This window comes from Quercus robur, chromosome 8 (assembly GCF_932294415.1).
Source record: "Quercus robur chromosome 8, dhQueRobu3.1, whole genome shotgun sequence".
In the NCBI taxonomy this organism is placed as follows: Eukaryota; Viridiplantae; Streptophyta; class Magnoliopsida; order Fagales; family Fagaceae; genus Quercus; species Quercus robur.
The window spans coordinates 20715335-20739994 of record NC_065541.1 but is presented as its reverse complement, the minus strand read 5'-3'; the positions used below and the strand labels follow the sequence as shown (position 1 = coordinate 20739994).

Genomic DNA, 24660 nt, shown 5'->3' with positions numbered 1-24660 from the left:
AGTTTTTTTTTTTTTTTTTTTATATTTTGTTTTGTTTTTGGATAAATGTGGGGTTTTTTTTTTTTTTTTTTTTTTTATAGGAAAAAAAAAAAAAAACAACGATGTTGAGTTGTTTAACTTGTTTTTCTATTTAAAAATGTATCTACTTATCTAAACAAAAAACAAAAAAACGTGTAATATCAATTTAGTTTAGTTTTTTTTAATAACTATTAAGTATTTTTTTTGGGGATAAATGTGTGTTTTTTTTTTTTAAAAAAAATAAAGTATTAGATACGCAGGTTCTTTTTTATAGGGGGGGGGGGGAAATAGAAACATGGATTGTTTAACTTATTTTTCTATTTAAAAAAAAATGTATAGTTACTTTGAAGAAATTGATTAGTGGAATAGTGTTCTTATTTTATAGGCAATGTTTTAATGCAAGTTAAACATGTATTTTTATATGACCATCCTTTAGTTCTGTCTCTACTTAAACTTAGGAGTATAAGGGTATTTTGGAACAAAAAAAAAAAAAAAAAAATCAAGTCCAAACAGAAGAAACCCTTTAAATAATATATATATATATATATATATATATATATATATATGTGTGTGTGTGTTAAATATAAGTTCAATTGATGTTTATTTTATTATTATTATTTTTGAAGGTAGATAATAAGGATGGGAGGTAGAGTTTCAATTACAAACATGAGATACACAAATATGTCATTACCAATTTAACACTAGATTATCACTTGTATAAATACATTTGGAATTAAACAAGGGAAATGTTAAACAATTTCTAATAATTGTCCAAGGAAGAAAACTTTATAGATTTTTTATTAAAAAACTATTTTTTCTTTTTGAAATGATTACATTCCATTCTGGTAACTATAACAAGGACTCAACATAATATCTTTATAGACGTCAATTAGCTTAATTTGTAAAACCTCTTATCTGACACAAATATTTGTGATTGAAACTTGCTCGACAAGACAGTGAGAAAATATATGAAAAGTCACGTGATCCAAAATTTTAATCAGCCAAAAAAATTAATCCAAAATAAAAAATTTGTCATGTTGCAGCACGTGTTCCTCAAGGAAGGCGAGTTTCACATCGACATACTCGCAGAACCACATCCAATAATCCTCAGTCGAAGAAAAAAACATGTAGCCTCTGACGCAAAAAGCCTGTCAATTTGCTGACATGGCACCACTACAGACTTCCACGTAGGACCAAATTCAGACACAAACAAACGAAACAAACATTAAAAAAAAAAAAAAAAAAAATTCGTGGAATCCACGAAGGAACAGACCAGAGAGCTAAAGCTAAAGCCAAATCCAAAAGTAGTTGGAGAAGAAAGAAGAACCCATGAAATTCCACGCACGGAGATTCCTCTTTCTCTGCCTTTAAAACCCAAATTATATTCCTTTAGAAATAAAAAAGAAAAAGAAAAATAAAAAGTCACAGTGCTCAGAGAGAGAGAGAGAAAAGCATGACCGAGAGGAAATGGAGCTATAAATAAAGAGAGCTCAAAGCCCTTACTTTAGTGGAAACTTAATAACTTTCTCACCCAATTGCTTATTTTCCCATTTTTGTATTCTTTTTTATTTATTTGTTTATGTTTTTTTTACTCAATTCTACTAATTCCGTGTTTAATTTATTGAAAATAAAGTCAGGGATCGGCACCGAAAAGCTTCTCTGGTTTCACTTTTCTTGGTAAGATTTCGGCCAATCTTATATTTTTCTTTACATTCATTCCACATTCTGATCTCCAATACCCACATTCTCTTTCACCTACTACTATCACAAAGTAACTTTTTTTTTTAATCTCTTTGATTAATACCCAAATTCTCTATCATTAGCTATTAATCTAATTTGTTTGATATTGTTGTTGTAATTCTATGTAATTTGATGGGTTTTTTGTGCTGAATTTGCAGGTGAAACCTTTTGCATTTCTTGGATAATCCGGGGTTTGGATTTTTTGACCCATCTGATGATTTATTTCCAAACACAAACATTGTATAAACCACCTGTGACTGTGAATTTTTCATCTAGGCCTCCTTTATACTACTCAATTTCCTATATTTTTCTTCCCTCTGATGTTTTCTTTATATGCTGCTTTAATTGCCTTAGATTTCGTCTCAAAATTTGACATATCCCATATGTGAAGTTGCTTGCTTTGTTTGAATTCAACTTTGAGAGGGAGTGATTGAGGGAAACTAGCAAGATATTGGGTTTCTAATTTTGGGGTTCAAAGAAGTGGCCTTTTTAGTAAAATGGGGGATCGATTTAGGTCTGTTTCGATTGAGGATTTGCCATCGCATTTAATTTTGGAGATTTTGACCTCTGGCCGGCTTGGTGCCGTTGATCTTGCTTGTTTGGAGTTGACTTCTAGGACTTTTGGTGGCAGTCATGGGTTGTACCCTCATAAGTTCCGGTCGTTGGTGGACTTTGTGGCATTTCAGCTGTGTGTGTCGAATACAATGTTTGCTTGGATGAGTAGAAATGCTCAGGGAGAGTTGTTTGATCGGTGTAATGGGAACTGGAAGCGGGTTTTGAGGTTCTTGCAGTCGGTGGAGCAATCATCAGAGATGGTTGAGACCTCAGCAGGCAATGTACTATTTCTTTTATATTTGCTGTTGCTTTTATATGAATGAACTTTATCTGCATTTTGGAGGTGGGATTTAAGAATAAATGAGCAAGTTTGCTTATTTGTAAAATATTATGAGTTGAAAATGAGTACTTCATTAATTAGTTGTATGTGTAGTAATAATATTTGAGTAATATCGGAATTTGTGTAGAGGTTACATATGCTTACCAATTGAATTTTTGGTTTATATGGATCCTCAAAATTTTTGGAAAGAGGATAATGTTTAGTTTTAGGTTCACTGAGGTGCTTCTTCTCCCAAGTACTTCTTGTGTACATCCTCTTGGTTCACCCCCCCCCCCACCAAAAAAAAGAAGAAGAAGAGAAATATCATGCGCTACATTGACCAGTATGAAATTAGAACCTAACAGCATTTCAGTTGTTAAGCAGAAGATCATGAGAAAATTGTCTGTACATTTAAAAAATAATAATAATAATAATGATTTGATTATGATGTTATCATTTATGCGCCTCCTTTCTTTGTGAGAGTTGTATCCTAGCTGTAATTTACTATTACTTTCTATGAGCAGATGCAGATTACCACTGGAATTTATCACACATTGCTGATCAGCAATTCATCAGTGTACACTTGTGGTTCCAGCTTGTGTGGTGTTCTTGGTCACGGTTCCGAAACAACACGATGTGTAGCATTTACCCGGGTTGATTTCCCATCTTTGGCTCATGTTGTGCAAGTTTCGGCTTACCAAAATCATGCTGCCTTTGTCATGCAGTCTGGAGAGGTTGGTACTCCCTACTCAATCTGTTAAATTTATTCAGGATGAACTGTTAGGTACTAGTATGCTCAAGGTAGTTTAGATTAGGCAGTATATCTACCAATAAGCTTTAGCTCAAATGGTACTTTTACCCCCAAAAGAGTAGGGCAGGGTTTAGGTTGTTGATTCAAGAGCCACAAGATACGTTCAAGATTATTGTACTCGGCAAGAAGCTATTGAGATATATATGTTTGGTGATGAGGAATGTTTGGTGCAGCATTGTCCAAGCAACAGATTAGGCTCTAAGCCATTTTCTAGCCATTTTCAGTGTTGCTTAGATGCCTAAACCGTGATGCATATGCTATGTCATTCCTATAGATTTTAGTGCATGCTATACCTGTTTTGGTGGCAAGTTTTCAAATATATTTTGCATAGCTCTGTGTAGCACTGGGATACACAGTTTAAACATCTGTTTGATTTGGATGAAGTGGCAGCCGGAATCATGTTATATTGCCCATTATTTATGCAGGTTTTCACATGTGGAGATAATTCATCATTTTGTTGTGGCCACAGAGATACAAGTCGCCCCATTTTTAGGCCTAGGCTTGTTGATGCATTGAAGGGAGTTCCTTGCAAGCAGGTACCTGGATACACCATTCTTTTATTGCAAAAAATAAAATTTTTAGAGAATTTAGTTAATTGAGTTCCAGATTTCATGGTTGTAATTTTTTTTAGATGATGGTTGATATAGATTGGTGTGCTAATGTGTGTTAACTTACACATTATTGTAGATAATCCCCCTCCCCCCTCTTTCTCTCTTAGCTCTTTGATCTCAATCATTGTGTGCTACATTGAACGGTATATACTAAGCTTGTTTGAGCTGGCTGGTTTTGGCGTCTTTCTAAGGTCTAAGAATATATTTGTCTATTCATTGTGAAGTGTTAAGAAGGGATTTATGGATCTACTAGAAGGTGTCATTTTTTTTCTCGTCTTAGGCATTACTGTGGTTTCACATTCCCCCCCCTCCCCCACCCCCCACCCCCCCCCCCCCCCCCCCCCCCCAAAAAAAAAAACTTTTTTTTCTACTCTCCCCTTATAATGGACAGGATTTTATTTGTTCGGTCAGTTGAAGACTTGATTTTGCCCAATTATTGTTTATTTTCTTCCTTCAATATCGTGTACTATATGATAAGTCCTAAAATTGTGATAGCAACAAGTGACTGCACTTTATTAAATACTTTGTTGAATTACATAATTTCCCTATAGTTCGGGGTGGTTAACTTAATTTTAAAATCATGATTTTTGAATGATTATTATTAACACCCTCAATAATTTACTATTAACTAAAAGTATTAGAAATTCTCATTAGTTATAACTAAAACATATCTTAACCCCCCCCCCCCCCCCCCCCCCCCAAAAAAAAAAAAAAAAAAAATCATGTGAAAAATGATAGAGCCTTTGATACAATATATGAGAATTGTGAAATTATATAATAATGGGTCTTTACCTTTGCATTTTTTTTTTTTTACTTTTTGTATTTTATTTTTCCAAGAGCCTTGTAGTGTTTCCAACTAGCACCACGTAGTGTTTCCAACGGAGACGTCCAAGGTTCAAATCCCCCCTAACTATTGAATTAATAATAATAATGTCATTTAACATTCACAAGTAAATTAATATTATAAGCTCATTTCCAAACCGTATCATGTCATATACTATATTGTGTCCTGCAGATGCTGATTGCACCACATGGACTCCCTTTTCTTTTATTTTCTTTTTTGGTCATATGGTGTATAATTACTACATTAAAATATATTAAACTAATCGATGTAGGTGTTTGAAATGAAACTCTATTGCCAAAGTTTCAAAAGGTTTTAAAAATATTACTGCAATTAATTTCTACTATCAAGACTTTCTGGAAATTAACACAAAGTTCATTATTTATTTTATTCATTTTAATTATCTACTATAATTTTTTTGTTTTAATAATAAAAAATGGGTCCTATATGTCATGTTTGTACTATGTGGTTCAATGTAAGTATTACAAGTTGTCCAACATGATCTCACCATGTGACTTGTTATAAGTGCGTTAAAATTATTAACATTGTTTGTTCTAATTAAAAAGCTATACCAAATTTTCAAGAAATTCAGAATATTAATTCTTATGAAATATGAAATATTTCATAAAAATTAAAGGAGCTTCATTATTAATTTTAGTAATAATATTATAGTTTTAGTTGTAATAAAGATTTGGTCTTACATGATGTACTTTTCGCTATATTACTTAAGGATTTTTTCTTCAATTCTTATTATTCAATTTCAATTATATTATTAAAATATTTTTTAATTTACATATAGTTTTCTACTAATCTGTGAGATGCATGGTACAAGTATATTTAACATTAATGAGTTAGGACCTGTTTAAGGTTGCTGCAGGGCTCAATTTCACTGTGTTCCTCACAAGACAAGGGCAGGTTTATGCATGTGGGTCCAACACACATGGGCAGCTTGGTCATGGTGATACCCTAGACAGACCAACTCCCAAAATTGTTGAAGTGCTTGAGGGAGTTGGTTCTGTAGTTCAGATTGCTGCAGGTCCAAGTTATGTGTTAGCTGTAACTGACAGCGGGGCAGTCTACTCGTTTGGTTCAGGTTCTAATTTCTGTCTTGGCCATGGAGAGCAGCATGATGAGTTCCAACCACGTGCAATCCAGACTTTCCGGAGAAAGGGAATTCATGTGGTTCGTGTCTCTGCTGGTGATGAGCATGCCGTTGCACTTGACTCCAGTGGACTTGTTAGTCTCTAAATTCAAGATCGTTATTATTCTTACTATGGCCAAGAGCTTGTCTTTTCTGATTGAATGTGCCTGATTTTTGTTTACTCAAGTTCCAACTTTCTGCTATGATGGTTACAGGTATATACTTGGGGCAAAGGCTACTGTGGTGCACTAGGACATGGAGATGAGGCTGATAAAACTACTCCAGCACTCCTGAATTGCCTTAAGAGCCATCTTGCTGTGCAGGTTTGATTCGTCCATATATTTTTGTCATCTGTAATGAAATTCATTATTATGTATACCAAGTAAATTGCTATTGAGCAACATCTTTTTTGTTAAAAAAGATATAGTAGAGAATTAACAAGGAAATGGAACCTTTGGTGTTGCAAAACTTTTGAAAGCACCACCTCCTCTACTCCTTGTGACTGAGATTGCTGATTCCTACCTATGATCCTGTAGGTATGTGCAAGAAAGAGGAAAACCTTTGTTCTAGTAGATGATGGATCGGTTTATGGCTTTGGGTGGATGGGGTTTGGTAGCCTTGGGTTCCCAGAGCGGGGAGTATCTGATAAAGTCATGAGGCCCGGAATCCTTGAATGCTTAAGAGGTCACCATGTATCTCAAATTAGTACTGGGTTGTACCATACAGTTGTTGTCACTAACCGTGGAAAAATCTTTGGGTTTGGAGACAATGAAAGAGGACAGCTTGGGCATGACACCTTGAGAACAAGCCTCAAACCTACTGAAATTTTCATTCAAGAAATGACAGATGATACAAATGCTGTTGCAGATAGTGAATGACATTCAAGGAGCTATCATCTGCTTTGTGCTGGCTATTTAATATAGCTTTGTATAAGAAGTGAACACCATAAGATTTTTTTTTTTTTGGTTATTCTTGTTGAATTGCATTACAAAAAAGAAGAAGAAGGAATTGTTAATGTACTTCAAATTATTGTTGTATTTTAGAATAGTTTTGTAGCATTTAAAACTTCTTTCCTCTAGTAATTATTTGTTGAGATATTAAATAGCATAGAGAGCTAAAAAGCTCTGCATATTTCCTTTTATAGGCAAAATGTGAACTTGGGCTTTTTGGAAGGGATCAGAAGAGAATTCAACTTTTAAGAAGTACTTTAGTAAGCAGTAACCAAAACTCCTCTCAGACAAAATCTGTCGTCTGGGTTTGCCTTGGGCTTCAAATCTTCTGAAGAAGTACCTCAATAATCAAAACTCATCTTAAGAGAAAATCATCTAGGGTATGATAAAAAGCACGTGTAGAAAATCTCAGATTTAGTTTTAGCTTCTGTTACACGAGTTGTTACTTGATAGCACAGGTAAAGCTTGTAACAGATTTTGGTTAGATGATTTCCTCTATTGGTTCAGTCAGACTTTGTTAAAATGCAAGCTAGGAAAATATTTTACAAAATTGTAATTTCAATTATAGTTGAGAAGACGAGGATGATAATTTTTTGATAGAAGTGATTGGCGTTCAATTTTTAATAATTGCTCTTTTATCATTATGAGCAACCCCATCAGCTCATGCAAAATCTTGCAAAATACAAAAAGTAGTCCATTTTACATATTTTGAGCAAAAAAACACTCACATTAGTGGGTGTAAAATTGTGCATAAATGCACAAGTGCTACAGTAACCGTGCATATATGCACGGTTACTGTAGCTCGTGCATTTAATATTTTAGTATTTTTTGGTAGTGTTGGGTTTGTGAGAGAGAGGGGTAGTGAGTGAGGAAATAATAAAAAATTGTAAAAGAATGAATATTTTATTGAATAGATGTGTAGAATAGATAGACTGATGTGAGTGTTTTGTAAAAATGGGTGTGTAAAATATAAAAAGTAGTTTTTTTTTGTGCAAAATAGACGGAAAGTTTGCATGAGTTATGCAGTTACTCTTTAGAGCATTCGCATTAGTCCATCTAAACGTTTTCGTCTATTTTAACGTAAGAACATATTATTTCTATTTTACATAGCCATTTTGCAAAAACATTCTATTATGCACTATATTTTCTTTAAATAATAATTTTTTATTCACTTTTTATTATTATTTCACCTACCAACACACTCTCTGTTCCTTTTTTGGACATTAAAGAGTGTCAAGAGAAGAGAGAGATAAAGACAATCTGACAAAGGAGAAAAAGGAAAGAGAAAAAAAAAATTAAAATAATAAAATAGAAAACTACAGTAACCATGTATATTTATACAGTTATTGTAGTAATAATGTATATGTATTGTGTTATAAATGGAGTGATGTGGGTAGTTTTAGAGGAAAAAAAAATGTAAAACTGACTACTTTGTGTGTGTGTGTGTGTGTGTGCGTGTGTGTGTGTGCGCGCGCGCGCGCTGATTGGTGCAAGTGCTCTAGTAATTGCTCTTTTATCATTTGGTTAAGATATCAAGTGATAGGGGATTTAAACTCATGTTTCTTATTCAACAACAAAATTTTTTAATTAAAATGGAGAGAAAGCATCTTGTTTATTCATAGAAGCATCTTGTTTATTCACCTAACCAAGCAGTGGAGAGAAAGCATGCATATATATATAAAATTTGGAGAAACAAACCCATAAAAAGGAGATGGAAAATGAGGAGATGATGGAACAAGATTTTAACACAAAGACACCACAAAATTCGCTCAAAAATTAGGGAGATAAAAAAGTGTGAGGATGGAAAATGAGGAGATGATGGAAAAGTCATTTGTTTGGTTGGGAGAGTAGAAAATGGGAGGGATAAAATAATCATTTAATTGGTTGAAAGAAAAAAGAAAAGAAAAAGTAAGATGATAGAAAATGCAGTTTGTCTAAATTCACTCTTATGTTCTAATTTCATTAATATATAATAAGAAATAATTTCCTTGTAATAACTAATAAGATATTACTTATTTATCAATTAAAATTAATAAAATAATATTTTATAGAAATTAAAACATTATACCTATTATATATATACTAGACTCATCACATGCGTTTTGTGGGTGCAATAATGTTTTTTTTTTTTAATATATTTATTTTTTTGGTTTAGTGTTATAATGCTTAAAAGTGTAAAAAGTTGAAACCCAATTGGACATTTGAATTTATTGATTGGGATAAGAATTGTGATAAGTAAAAAAATTTGAGATTTGAACAAAAGAAAGATGATATACATTAGTGTGGATGGATGGAGATTTGTGATAATTGTATAGAATTTAGATAACAAAAATTTTGGAATGTTTTAAAGACTTTTTTTTTTTTTTTTTTTAATAATTTTTAATCCATAGAAATTTTAATATAAGAATGAGTAGTTTTTACTTTTTACGTGAGGTAGTTTTTATTTTTTTTATTTAGAAGTAGTAATTTTTGTTTTTGTTTTATAAAAATAATTGAAGTATTTGAATTCAAATAGATAACAAATACAGATAAGAATTAGACATTTGAATACAAATGGGTGGTGAGAATAATGGTTTTTTATTTTTATTTTTATTTTTTATGTGAAATAATATTACTGTTTTAATATTTTTTACTTTTTTGTAAAAAAATTAAATTAAAGGATATATTATTTCAAAATTTGTATAAGGATATTTTAGTATGGCAAAAATTGACGAAGAATCAATGATCCTGACCCAATTCATGTCTACACATGGGTTCGCGCCGCGATTACGCCTGACTTGGAAGAGCTCGATCTCCTCATTACTCCTCCAAAACCTTTCAACCTCCCCTCTACCTTGTATAATTATGCTAAATCATTACTAGTTTTGAAACTAAAGGAAGGTATTATTGTTAATCCTCCTCCTTCTTTCGGCTTCCCTAGTCTCAAGACTCTGCTACTTCACAAAGTCCGGTATGCAAACGGCGACACTTTCTCCAAACTCCTCAGTTGCTGCCCAGTCCTCCAAAATTTGTATGTACAATCATATTTGGGGGACTATGATAACCTACACTCAAAACATTACATTTATATATACCTCTTCATCGTAACTACAAACTTGAGATAAATGCCCCATCTCTCGAATACTTTTATTTCAGAGGTTATATTATCGAAGACCATTTGTTGGGAAACTCTCTAATGTCAAATCCCTTCATTTGGACTCATATTTCACAGAGGTAAATTAAATAATAATAATTAATAAAAAGCACTTTTTTTTTTTTTTTTTCCTTTTCATGTTCTATTATTAAATGGCTAAACACTTTTATATTGTTGTGATTGTTATGTTGTTGTGCAGTGCCTTTTTTATGCTACTGAATTAGATCTTCCCTTGTTTCATAATTTGGCTCTCTTAAACTTCATGTTGGTGGTTGTTTATGGCATGTGCTCCCACACTAGCTTCATCGGGCTCCTAATCTTGCAGTACTTGTCTTTGAGAAGGTATGCTATGCTCAAATGATGAAATGTCTTTTTTTCTCAAATAATCCTGAATTAATCTAAATAACTACTTCATCTTCTGTTGTTAGGAATGCGATGAGGAAGATACTTCCATAATAGAATGGATGTCCTATGAGGACGTTCCTATATGTATATCATTGCACCTCAAGACATTTCATTTTATAGGATTTAAAGGGTTAACGTATGAACTGGAATTTGTTGGACATATCCTTAAGACGGCAAGATTCTTAAAGACGATGACAGTCTCTTCTGCTGATATAGATTCAGAGGAGCAGTTTCGTGTTCTCAATGAGTTATTGATGTTACCAAGGGAATCCAGGACTTGTCAAATTGCATTTAGCTGAAATATATTTCATTATGATTTCTCTCTGTTACTGAAGCACTGTATTTGGTTCATTTGAATCAAGGCAGGTAAAAGTAGGAAAGATAAATCCAACAAGTCTGATTTACTGTGCTTTTAAGTAGTGATGTTGCCTTGTTCTTTTAATTCATACCCAAGTCTTGGAAAATGTTGTTAACCTATTTTTATTTTAGTAGGAACAATATGACAGAGCTGCTGATGTTAAAATCAAAATATATTGTGAGTGAATTATTGTGGCAGCTTTTCCTGGATATCTTCATGTTTATTTTCTCTACACTCTCTTTGATATTTGTTTGGAGTTTCCTTTTTTTTTTGGATAATGGAGAGAACGTTTCTAAAGAAGAGTCTTTTTGGATTTACCTCTAGGTAGTAAAACTACGGACAACTAACCCACCCACAAGAACCAACATTCAGCTGCACACTTGTCCTCCAATCAACGTACTGCATGCACATGTTTGTAGATGGCTTGTGTGTGGAGTTGCCTTTTCATGTAGTTACACACATGGTAATGGAATCAAGAAATTAGAGTATAGTCCGCTGTATCATATTTGGAGACTCATTAATTAACCAGGTGCAAAATTCATTATGGAATATCAAGAGTTTGGACTTGGAATTTTGAAATATACTTTATAGACTCAATGGTTCCTTGGAAAAGTATTTGGAAGTCTTAGATTCCCTCAAGTGTTGCCTTCTTTATTTGGACTGCTTCCTTAGGGAGAAGTTTAACAGCAGGGAATTTGAAGAAGAGAGATGTAAATTTGGTTAGTTGGTGTTCTGTGTGTAAGTAGTAAAGGGTGATGGTTGAGTAATTTGATATTACATTGCCCATTTGCAAGTGAGTTATGGATATTGTTTTTGGGTTATTCGGAGTTCATTGGGTGATGCCTAAGGATGTTGATTTACTAGTTTGCTGCCAAGGCCGGTTGGGAAGACATAGAAATAGCGTAATTTGGAAGGTCTTTCCTCTTTGTGTAATGTGATGCATTTAGCATGAAAGAAATGCTAGAATTTTTTAGGATGTGAGCGGTTTATCTTAGAAGTGAAGATGCAATTCTTTTGAACTTTGTTTGAGTGGATGATGGCTACATTAGCATATCCGTTCTATAATTAATTAGAGATTATGGATCGTTGTAATCTTAGAACCTAAATTTGTTATTCATTTAATATACCCCTTCCATTCTTCATGTTTTAGTTTTCTTTTCAATAAAATTTATTAATTATCAGGGAAAAATTTATTAATTTATTAATTTCATTTTTTAAAACAACAGAATTTCCCCCTCCTTCATCCTTTAACCCACTCAAGAAGCAACTGTGGTTCAGAAAATCCTAGGATTTTGTTAGATAGAGCTTCGAATTAGCTTTTGCAAGTTGCCATACTAGAAATTTGGTTGAGCCTAGATATAACCTCTCCATTGGATCATCATATGTGGTTGGGCCAAATTGAATTTGCAGAGCGTTGACAGATGCCTTCCAGCCAACAAACAATCCAGCAGTCTCGGCATCCAGAAACCACACCAATGCTTCCTTATTATCCATGTGATATGATGGCATCAGGACCATTTGATGCTCAGGCGTATTACAATAAAAGAACTGATTAGCCTTGTGAATCTAGCAGGCTGGATCATCTCCTTGGAATCTGGGGAATTCAAATTTCAAGGGCTTGATTTGGCTAACCAATGCAGAATCTGTAGCAATTGAATTGCTAGGAACGTGGTAGCTTTGAGGCCCTGATTGCTTCCTTCTTTCTTCTGATTCAACCATTTTTTGCATTAACAAATTAACAAACTGTAGCTGTTTATGAATTTCTTGTCACGCCTGATCGTGGTGATCAGTGATCTTGGTTAAGGTTGTTATCTTTTCATTGTTTTGGGAAGTTGATCAAGTTTCTGTCATCATGAGAGTGATAGGATAGAACTGCTTTGATACCAAAGCGAATTAGATTTTTCTTAAGGTAGTCTTTACTGTTTAGGTGATACTTGGAGTAGGTTGCTTCAAGGGAACCTGGCCTCCTAAAAGAAAAGAGAGTTTAGAGAAGGAAGAAGAGTTTAGAACTTGGAAAGAATCTTATTACTTCAATGAATATCCCATAAAATCTGTCCTAGTCCTCTAAACAAGCTATTCGATCTTCTAACTACCTGACAGTTGGTAGCTAGTGTAAACTAAGTCCTAATTAACGACATGCTGTATAGTTATTCAGCACATGGTTAATTATAGAGCTAGTTAGCTGCATTAGAGTCAAGTACTTCAAAAATGTCCACCAATTAAAGCAAGAATAAGCTTGAGTACAAGTAAGCTAACAAAGACTAGAGTAAGCTAATTACAAGTATCAATACGACAGCTTCTCTCTCAATCTCCAATCTCTCTATAATAAATGGAACTATGACATACTCAATATTGGGATCCTGTGATTCGGAAACCTATTCTTCCTAGAGATATGGTGGTACTGTTTAAGTGTTTGTTTCAAAATTTTTCCTCATAGTTTATGAATTTTTTCAACTATGTTCTGTCTTCTGGGTTGCTTTGGGCTTCAACCCTCGAGGAGGACCTTTGTAATCAAAACTCTGTCATTTAAGCTATGATAAAGCACGTGTAGAAAATACCATGGTTAGTTTTTTAGGTTCTGTTATATTACTAGCATTGGCATTTGGCATTTCAAAATCAGATTTAGCCAAAATTTTACTAAACTCACCCAAAAGTGTCATGCATCAGGCACCATAAATTGTCAAAAAAAAAAAAAAAAAAAAAAAATACAATGAAGAGTCAACATTTATTGAGTACATATTCACTCAATATATCAAAAAATAATATTTTTTATTCCTTTTCTGATATCTTTTTCTTTGTATATGACTATGAGTATTTAAGTAGAATAGTATTAGAGTATTGAGGCTGATGTAGTTGTCTATGAATAGCAAATCAGCTAAAGTAATAAAAAGTTGAATTTTTAAACAAAATTCGACTTAAAGTGCATAGCCTAATGTAAATGCTTAATTGTTAGCGCACTTATGGCTAGTAACAAATTTTGGTTAGATTAGATTCTCTGTTAGTTCAGTCAGTCAACTAAACAAAAATTCATATTAAAATTCAAGCAAGGAAAATATTTTACAAAATTGCAAATTCAATTATGGTTGAAAGATGTACACACACATATATAAGCAAATTTATGATAATTGCCCATTTATCATTTGGTTAAGATATCAATTGATTTTTTTGTGTATAGGGAATTCGAACTCATGTCCCTTATTCAAGAACAAAAAATTTACTAATTGAGCTTATTGTACCCTTAATTAAAATTAGAGAAAACCAGGAAATATAAAAAATAAGAGGGTGTTTGGTTATTGATTTCAAAACATATTGTTTAGTGTTTAAACACTAAACAATATTGTTCAAAAACAAAAAAAATATGTTTGGTCATTGATTTCAAAAAGTATTGTTTAAAAAATATTGCTCAAAACATATGTTTCAAACAATAGTTTTTGAAATCAGCTTGGGAGTGATTTTGAACAACAAAAAACATTGCTGAGTGGCATTTTCGTAATTAAGGTGAACAGTACCGGTCAGCTTTTTCACACACAGTGAACAGTACCGGTCAGCTTTTAAACAATATTTTATATTTTTTTTGTACTTTGCTGATTTAAAAAATATTTATTTTGTACTTTATTCAGCTTTTTTTTACCATCTAACACACACATACCAAACACATATTTTATGTTTTTGAACACTGAAACATGTTATTTAAACTATGATACCAAACACATTTTTTTGTTTTATAAACACTAAAAACATATATTTCAATAACACTTTTTAAACTACAATTTTCACATCTTTTTAAACAATAATTTTTGAACTCTATAACCAAACGGGCCCTAAATGTCACAATAATTTTATAACACTTTTATTTTCAATTGTGGTAGAGATTCTCACTTATACCATGAGTTACTTCAAAATCCCTAACACTCATTGTGATGAGATGACGAGCTTATCAGGAACTTTTGGTGGGGCAGTGTAAGGATGAACGGAAAATGACATGGACTAATTGGGAAAAATTATGCACTCCTAAGGCTTGTGGGGGCATGAGTTTTAAACAACTAAAGCAATTTAATTTAGCAATGTTAGCTAAATACTGGGAAAGATTCTTTGATGTATTGAGTTTTCAAGGCAAGATATTTTCCCAACTATGATTTTGCTCATGCTAGTTTGGGGAGTTACCCTTCTTATGCTTGGAGGAGCATTATGGCAGCTCAGAATGTGGTGAGAAGAGGTATCAGATGGCATGTGGGCAATGGGCGCAGCATCCAGATTTGGAAAGATAAGTGGCTCCCTACACCCTCTACGCATAAGGTTATCTTTCCTCCATCATGTTTACCTTTGGAGGCTCGGGTTGAAGAACTACTAGACCAAGATAATGGGGTCTGGAAAAATGAATTAGTCCAATAATATTCCTTCCCCATGAAGCCGATGCTATATGTGGAATTGACTTAAGTGCTAACTTGCCAGTTGATAAGCATGTTTGAGCTCCGATGGCGAATGGCATTTTTAGTGTTTGAAGTGCTTACAAGATTGTTATTAAAATGGGCTCAGGGGATGAAGCTGGGGCTATGTCAGATGATAGCAACCTCTGGAAGTTTGGAAATATCTATGGCAATTCAATGTCCCTCATAAAGTCCGACGTTTCACTTGAAGAGCTTGCAAAGACATTCTGCCTACCAAAGAGAATCTAGTGAAAAGAAAGGTGCTAGTGGATAGTTTCTGTGAGGAGGGTCAAGTGGAAGTGGAATCATCAGGCCACCTATTCTGGGAATGTCCTAAAGCCCATGACATTTGGTCATTATCAAAATTTCATGAGAGTAATGGTCTGTCTTTCAATTCTTTCATGGACATGATGTGGTATGTGGTTATGGAGGCTCGATGGGAATAAAGTTGGGTTGAGAAGGTAATCATGGTGGCTTGGGCAATATGGACAAATAGACATGAGAGCAAAAATGGGGGTGTGAAGAAAAACAGTCGGGCTTTACTTCAGTGATCTTTGGACTATCCATGGGAGTATCAAGCATGCTCTGACGTCCCAATTAAGCCAAAGACACCTGTAGTTTTGAACTAGATTCTTCCAACCTCTGATCATTACAAAATTAATGTGGATGGAGCCGTGTTCAAGTCGCAAAAAATGGCTTGTGTGGGGTATTGATTTAGGATGCTTAAGGCAGGTTAATTGGTGCTTGTAGTAAGAAGATTATGGCCCCTCTCGGTGCCATTGAGGCCAAAGCAAAAGCTTTTGAGGTTGGGCTTCAGTTTGCTAAAGACATGCTTATCCAGGACTTCATTCTTGAAGGTGATTCCCAAGTACTAGTAAATGCTTTGAAGGATTTGTCACCTCCCCCATCATTTGTTGCTACTCTGGTGTATAGCTCTGTGGCAGATTCCCATGACTTTTGCCAAGTGGACTTCTCCCATGTTCGTCGACAAGGTAATAGGCCTGTTCATTTACTAACAAAACATGCGGTAGGCATTGCTAATTTCTTTGTGTGGGTTGAAGAGAATTCTTATTTCATTGAATAAGCTCTTAACCTCAATTTACTTGTTGCTTTTCATTCTTAATAAAAGTTTTCCAGTCTTCCCATAAAAAATAATAATAAAAAAAAAAGAAGAAAAAAAGAAGAAGAAAAATATCAATCAGAATTCACTTGTGAAAAATGTTGTGCGTAACAACTCTAAAAATCATTATAAAAAAGAAAAAAGAAAAAAACTCCATGTTAGAGATAAAGTCTGATTGGGCAATGAAGTGTTTACTTGAAATGAGTAAAACTTGGAATATGTAAAGTTTGGAATATGTAAAGATGTATTTCCATAATTGTGTTTATTATTTCAAGTTTATCTCTTAAAACTCAACAGGCATTCTAAGAGATATCAACTTAACATTACCAAACCCCCCAATTTCCCAGCTACGTCCAAAGCTTGTGCTCAGCAACAAGATCTGAATGGCTAAATCAACCTCAAAACGCCAGAAACCAACAGTGATGGACAGGATCAGCAATCTATCAGACTCTCTCCTCTGCCATATCCTTTGGTTTCTAACAACCAAAGAGGCTGTTGTCACAAGCATTTTGTCGAGCAGGTGGAAGACACTCTGGACTCTTGTGCCAAAGCTCGACTTTGATAGCCACGAATTTGAACGGATATCTTCTTCAGATGAGGAGCAAAGTCATAATGAAGATTACGGGAATAATAGGTACCGTTTTACGTTTACGCATATCGTGACCAGAGCGTGGGCTATTCGAAATCTCAATAATGCGAATCCCATCAAACACTTTCGCCTTCACTGGGATTCTAATGATTTTGACCCAATCCATGCCGAAACATGGGTCCGCGCCGCGCTTACGCCTGACTTGGAAGTGCTCGATCTCCTCAGCGGTTTTTCCCAACCTTTCAACTTCTCGTCTACTTTGTTAAATTATGCTAAATCATTAGTAGTTTTGAAATTAAAACGTATCGATGTTAATCTGCCTTCTTCTTCTTCTTTCGGCTTCCCTAGTCTCAAGACTCTGCTTCTTCACAGTGTCTGGTATACAAACGGCGACACTTTCTCTGAACTCCTCAGTTGCTGCCCGGTCCTCCAAAATTTGTATTTAGAAACCTATATCCCGAACTATGATAACAATTTTAAAATCATTGTACCTACACTCGAAACATTACATTTAAGCTTATACTCCACCTATCTTCAAAGGGACTGCAGACTTGAGATAAATGCCCCAGCTCTCAAGTACCTTCATTTCAGAGCTAATATTAATGAAGACCATCTGTTAAGAAACAAATCCCTTCATTTGGACCCATATTTCACTGAGGTAAATAAAATAATAAAAAAAGCACCTTTATTTATTTTTTTAATGTTCTATTATTAAATGGCTAAACACTTTAATATTGTTGTGATTATTATGTTGCTGTGCAGTGCCTTTGTTTTGCAACTGAATTAGATCTTCCCATGTTTCAGAATTTGGCTTTCTTATACTTTAAAGCTGGTGCTTGTTTTTGGCATGTGCTCCCACACTTGCTTCATCGGGCTCCTAATCTTGCAGTACTTGTCTTTGAGAAGGTATGCTATGCTCAAATGATGAAATGTCTTTTTTTCTCAAATAATCCTGAATCAATCTAAATAACTACTTTATCTTCTGTCGTTAGGAATACGCTGAATCTTACGTTTGCGATGAGGAAGATACTTCCATCATAAAAAGGATGTTCAATGAGGACGTTCCTATATGTATATCATCGCACCTCAAGACATTTCATTTTATAGAATTTGAAGGGTTAACGTATGAGCTGGAATTTGTTGGACATATCCTTAAGACGGCGAGATTCTTAAAGATGATGACACTAACTCCTGCTTATATAGATTCAGATGAGAAATTTCGCATTCTCAAGGAGTTATTGATGTTGCCAAGGGAATCCAGGACTTGTCAGATTGCATTTAGCCGAAGTTTATTTCGTTATGATTTCTCTCTCAGTTACTAAATTCCCGTATTGGCTTACATTTGAATCAAAGCAGGTAAAAGTAGGAAAAATAAATCCAACAAGTCCGATTTATTGTGCTTTTAAGTAGTGATGTTGCTTGTTCTTTTAACTCATTCCCAAGTCTGGGGAAATGTTGTTAACCTTTCTATTTTAGTTGGAACGATATGACGGAGGTGCAGATGTTAAAATCAAAATATCTTGTTAGTGAATTATTTTGTGGCAGCTTTCCTGGATGTCTTCGTGTTTATTTTCTCTACACTCTTTGATTTTATTAAGAGTTTACTTTTTTTTTGATAATTTAGACAACTTTTCTAAGGAAGGGTCTTTTGGATTTACTTACAGGTAGTAAAACATACAGGCAACTAACCCCACCCACAAGAACCAACAGTCAGCTGCACACTTGACCCCCAATCAACAAACCAAATGCACACGTTTGCAGAGGGCTTGTGTGTGGAATTTCTTATAGAATCCTTAAGTGGAGTTTCCTTTTCATGTTGTTATTGTGGAATCAAGAATTTAGAGTATAGTCCACTGTATCATATTTGGAGACTCATTAATTAACGAAATGAAAAATTCATTATTGAGTATCAAAGAGTTTGGACTTGGAATTTTGAAATATACTTTGTAGTCTTGTAGACTCAATGGTTCGTTGGAAAAGTATTTGGAAGCCTAAGATTTCTTCAAGAGATGCCTTCTTTATTTGGATTGCTTCCTTAGTGAGAATTTTAAGTAGTGTTTTATCGTATATAGTATATGATAATTAAATCAAATGTGATAGGATTACATGTTAACGATAAATTTTTTTTTTTTTTTTTTTTTTGAGAAGAAATGCTAACGATAACTGTGTAAATCATTTATATTTTTTTATAATCTAAAGTCTAAACAATAAAATTAGAGTACCACTTAAACTTGTTTATAATATGTATTGTATCTCAGGTAAACTTGTTGATAAGAATGAAAAGAATCAAGAATTTACGTTAATTACAGGTGCCATATTCTATTGGTAGTCTTTTGTTTTGTAAAACTTGTAACTTGAATGAAAGTTCAAATATGTGTATAAACACCCTTGAACGTTTAGATCCCCAATTTACAAATTAACCAATTCAAGTTTTATGTCAAACAACTAGTGCGCGGAAAATGAACAAAAGCTATAAAACAGAATTGGAAAACTATCTAAGCCAAATAAAATCACATCCACAGTAGAAAATAAAAGGCAAAGATTAAGGGAAGAGAGATGCAAACACAAGGACAGCACACGATGTGTTATCGAAGAGGAAACCGAAGTCCTCAGCATAAAACCTCTCCGCCGCCCTCCAAGCGGTCAATAATCCACTAGAAAATGTAGTTGGGATACATGAACAGCAATAGACCCTCCAAGCCTAATCTACCCGATGTACCTAAGTCCTCCAAGCTTCTTGCTCCAACGAGGTTGCGCCGAACTTTTTTCTTTTCTAGCTTACCGGATTCCGCTATAATCCATAGCATCCGCCATCCTTGGCATCTTCCAATGCTTCCCAAAACTCCAAAAACACTCAACACTCTAAATGGGTGTGGGTAGTGTTTGGATAGAAATCTCCTCTCAATAGGTATAACAATGAGAGAGGGAATGAGAAGAAACTACAAAGATTTCTCTCTAAGAATGAGTAGCTCTCTCTAATTGGGTGGGTGTTTTGAAGAAACCTTTCTTAGGGTTTTTCTTTCTGAATAGCCACACATATTTTGTGGGAATGAGGGGTATTTATATTGGTGTGAGAATGGAATACGAAGAGTCAGTTTTTCCAAAACAGGGTTGGCTGGTGACTTGACCTCGCGACTTGACTGAGTAGCGAGTTCAAGCCGCGAGCTAACTGAATGGCCAGTCTGGATTTTTGTCTTGTAGAGCTCCAGCTGGCATGACTGTTCAGCTTCCCTGCATGCTCTGCGCGTGTGCAACTTTGGCGGCTTGCAAGCCGCGAGCCTCCCGTGAGATCCAGCCGCGAGTTCCTGCTTCATTGCACAATCTTGAGCATTTATTCACACTCTCTCATACACTACTCTTACATGATTCCACATGATTCCCACCTAAATACAGGATTTCTAAGTACTGTATTACAAGCAAATTTGTCACGGAATAAAGCCAACACATAGTTGATTAAATTCAACCTTACATTGAAAAACTTATTGGCTATTGCACGACAAGACTTATTCTTACCTTACATTGAAAAACTTATTGGCTATTGCACGACAAGACTTATTCAACGATAAGAAGAAATAATAAGAACTAATATTACTCCTATATAAAAAAAAAAAAAATAGTAATATTATTATTATAAAATTAAAAATTACTTATCAAAGAATTGATATGTGGTAAATTTTGATGGCAAGACAATTAGATTTCAACTGGGAATTCCAAACCCCATTATTATTTTCCCAGCTTGTGCTGTGCTCAACAACAAAAAAAACTCTGAATGGCTAAATCAACCTCAAAACGCCAGAAACCAACAGTGGTCGCAGACAGGATCAGCAATCTATCAGGCTCTCTCCTCTGCCATATCCTCTCCTTTCTAACAACCAAAGAGGCTGTTCTCACAAGCATTTTGTCGAGCAGCTGGAAGACACTCTGGACTCCTGTCCCAAAGCTCGAATTTGACAGCATCGAACTTGAAGAGCAAAGTCCTAATCAACAACACAATCAAGATCAGTTGAATAGGCACAGTTTTACGTTTACGCATATTGTGTCCAGGGTCTGGGCTATTCGCAATCTCAATAATGCGAATCCCCTCAAACACTTTCGCCTCCACCGGTGTCCTGATTCTGACCCAGTCCATGTCGAAACATGGGTCTGCACCGCGCTTACGCCTGACTTGGAAGAGCTCGACCTCCTCATTCGTCCTCCAAAACCATTCAACGTCCCCTCTACCTTGTTTAATTATGCTGAATCATAACAAGTTTTGAAATTAAAGGGTAAAATTGTTCTTAATACTTCTTCCCTCATGGGGTTCCCAAGTCTCAAGACTCTGCTTCTTGAAAATGTCAGACCCCTTAGTTGCTTCCCGGGGTACTCCAAAACTTGTCTTTACAAACAACTAAGTGGGACAAGAATGATACTTTTAAAATCATTGTACCTACACTCAAAAGGTTACGTTTATCACGTTTCACTCTTCATAAGTACGACAAACTTGAGATAAATGCCCCAGCTCTCGAGTACCTTTATTTCAGAGGTTATATGATTGAACAAATTTTGTTGGGAAATCTGTCTAACTTAGTTGAAGCGGCCGTTAGGGTTGATTTTGATGAGTCTGAAGATTATGGAAATAGGGGTTAGTGACTTTATCAAAGTACTCTCTAAAGTCAAATCCCTTCATTTGGACCCATATTTAATTGAGGTAAAGCACTTTTTTTTTCTCATTTTCTATTATTATAAATGGCTAAACACTTCTTTTTGGACAAGCAATAATATTGTTGTTGTGCAGTGCCTCCATAATGCTACTGGATCTATTGATTCTAATCCTCCCATTGTCCATAATTTGGCTTTCTTAAACTTTCATGTTAATTCTTGTCGGTGGCATTTGCTCCCACACTTTGCGGTACTAGTCTTTCATAAGTTATGTTATGCTCAAATGATGAAATGTCTGTTTTTTCTTAAATGATCGAAGTAACTACTGTATCTTCTGTTGTCAGGAAACAAGTTTTGTACTTGTTTTCAGGAAGATATTGATGTCATTGAAAGGGGAAAAATCTCTCATGCGCTTGGCGCATGAGATACCAGCTCCATTGAAAGGATCTTCTTTGATGACATTCCTCTATGTATATCGTCGGAAGACATTTCATTTTATAGGACTTAAAGGGATCATGTATGAGCTAGAATTTGTTGGACTTATCCTTAAGTCGGCTAGATTCTTAAAGATGATGACAGTCTTTTCTGCTGATATAGATTCAGAGGATAAGTTTCATATTCTCAAGTAGTTATTGACGCTCCCAAGGGAATCCAGGACTTGTCAAATTGCTTTTAGCTGAAGTATATTTTGTTATGATTTCTCTCTCAGTTACTGAAGGTAAAAGTAGGAAAAATAAATCCAAAAAGTCTAATTTATTGTGCTTTTAAGTAGTGGTGTTGCCTTGATCTTTTTAGGGATGTGAGGGGTCTATCTTAGAATTGAAGATGCAGTTCTTTCAAACTTTGTTTTAGTGGATGATGGGTACAGGAACATATCCCATCTATAATTAAGTACAAGTATCAATACAATGCAGCAACAACTCCACTCATGCTGCAGTGATACAGCGGCAGCTATGTTACAGCCGAACAGTAACTCAAATAGCTCAGATAATGCCAGACAGCAGGTAGCAGATTATGCAGCAATGCAGCCAGCAAACAGGTTAAAGCAGCAACAACCAACAGTCAACATGCATGGCAGAAGCATAGCGGTTAGCTAGTCCCGTCTTGTGGGTCTTAATAGTTTTTTTTTTTTTTTTTCCTCCTTTTGGCTCGACATTTAAATTGCCATCCTTTAGTAGTTAAGAGTTCAAAATCATAAATAGTTACATATCCTCCTTCATTTCTCTCTTGTCACAACTCACAAGGCTAACAATAAAACCTTCCCTCACTTTGGCTTTCAATTTATCCATGAATTTTTAGTGATTACCTTTCAATATTTTATCTATCAGAAAAATATGTGTAAACACTCAATATCACACCTATACTTTAACCTTCGGAGATGACCAAATTAGTCATTCTAAGTACCCAAAAAATTATGATTGCATTTCATGCATCAAATCATTTATCACATATCATCAAAATGGTCTTGAAATTCTAACAATCGCAACAATATACCTAGTTTTCAAATCGGACCATCGGATTGAAAGATATCACAATTCACAAGAACATGTTTTAATGGTCTCTATGCATTCATTTGGGTGGAATTTATCATATGTGATTAATTGAAATTAATTTTGATTGGTTCATAGTTAAAATTAATTAAATGAATTTCTGTGATTGGTTGTTGATTTTGATTAAAATAAGTTTGGTTGCATGGGAATAAAAGGGATAATCTAATAATGTTAAATTGTAAATCTATGTTAAATTGTTGTTGTGTTTAAGATTAATTTTGTAGCATCCAAAACTTCCTTTCTTCTAATTATTAATTGTAGTGAGATATTAGCCAAAAGTTATGCATATTTCTTTTTTATAGGCAAAATGTGAATGCTCTTTGGAAGGAATTGAAAGAGAATTCAACTCTTAAGAAGTACCTCAATAAACAATACCCAAAACTCCCCTAAGAGGAAAATATGTTGGTTGGGTTTGCCTTGGGCTTCAACCTCAAGAATAAGTACCTTAGTAATGAAAACTCACTTAAGAGAAAATCTATCATGTAGGCTGTGATAAAGCACGAGTAGAAAATCTCAGAGTTAGTTTTAGCTTCTATTTTATAAGTAACATTAGCATTTGACTTTTCAAAACTACATTTAGCCAAAATTTTAACTAAACTCACCCAAAAGCTTCATGCATCGAGCTCAATAAATTGCTAGGAAGCACAGACACAGATACAAGTACGACATAGTGATACGACTAATTTCTGAAAAATTATAACGTAAAATGGCTGATACAACACCGATCGGTATGACATGGGTAGGACATCCTAAATGAGTTAGTTTTAGCTTCTATTATATAAGTAACATTAGCATTTGACTTTTCAAAACTACAATTAAGCCAAAATTTTAACTAAACTCACCTAAAAGCTTCATGCATTAAGCTCAATAAATTGCTAGGAAGCACGGACATGTCTACGGGTAAGACATAGCGACACGAGTAATTTCTGAAAAATTATAAAGTAAAATGACCAATATGACATTGGCCGGTATGACATGGGTACAACATCCTAAATGAAGTGTATGTAATTCCAAGATAAATTGTCAAAAAAAATTTAACAATGAACAATGAACTCAATACATTTATTAAGCACTATTCACTCAATACATAAAAGTAAAAAATTAAAAAAAAAAAAAAATTATTCTTCTCACATATCTCTTTTTGTGTATGACTATTTAAGTAGAATAGTGTTAAGAGTATTAAGACCGAAGTATAAAAATGCATTGCGCGGAGTCAGATTTGAATGCTTACTTGTTAGCATAATTAAAGCTTGTGATAATAAGTTTTGGTTAGATTAGTTTCTCTGTTAATTCAATCAGTCAACTAATGAAATTTTCATTGCAAAATGTAAGGAAGAAAAATATTTTACAAAATTGTAAATTCAATTATTTTTGTAAATTGTTAATATTACAATTAAGTTGATCGTACCCTTAATTAATTTTTTTTTTAAGGGATACCCTTAATTAAAATTTAG

General features: G+C 34.2%; 2 protein-coding genes and 1 long non-coding RNA gene across 3 annotated transcripts; all 3 read left to right on the top strand.

Annotated features, from left to right (window-relative positions):
• Positions 1–1284: 1284 nt before the first annotated feature.
• LOC126694957 (ultraviolet-B receptor UVR8) lies at positions 1285–7101 on the top strand. The gene is made up of 7 exons (XM_050391516.1): positions 1285–1695; positions 1917–2594; positions 3157–3366; positions 3869–3979; positions 5763–6131; positions 6252–6359; positions 6573–7101. The coding sequence occupies exons 2-7, from the start codon at positions 2256–2258 to the stop codon at positions 6912–6914; spliced, it is 1479 nt and encodes a 492-aa protein (XP_050247473.1). The 5' UTR covers positions 1285–1695; positions 1917–2255; the 3' UTR covers positions 6915–7101.
• Positions 7102–10322: 3221 nt separating this feature from the next.
• On the top strand, positions 10323–11084 carry LOC126694956 (uncharacterized). Its single transcript, XR_007645938.1, has 2 exons — positions 10323–10461; positions 10548–11084. It is a non-coding gene; the product is annotated as an uncharacterized LOC126694956 (long non-coding RNA).
• A 5562-nt stretch (positions 11085–16646) lies between these two features.
• LOC126694955 (putative FBD-associated F-box protein At5g53640) lies at positions 16647–17922 on the top strand. Its single transcript, XM_050391515.1, has one exon. It carries the CDS (start codon positions 16813–16815, stop codon positions 17731–17733), a length of 921 nt encoding a protein of 306 aa, XP_050247472.1. The 5' UTR covers positions 16647–16812; the 3' UTR covers positions 17734–17922.
• Positions 17923–24660: the final 6738 nt, after the last annotated feature.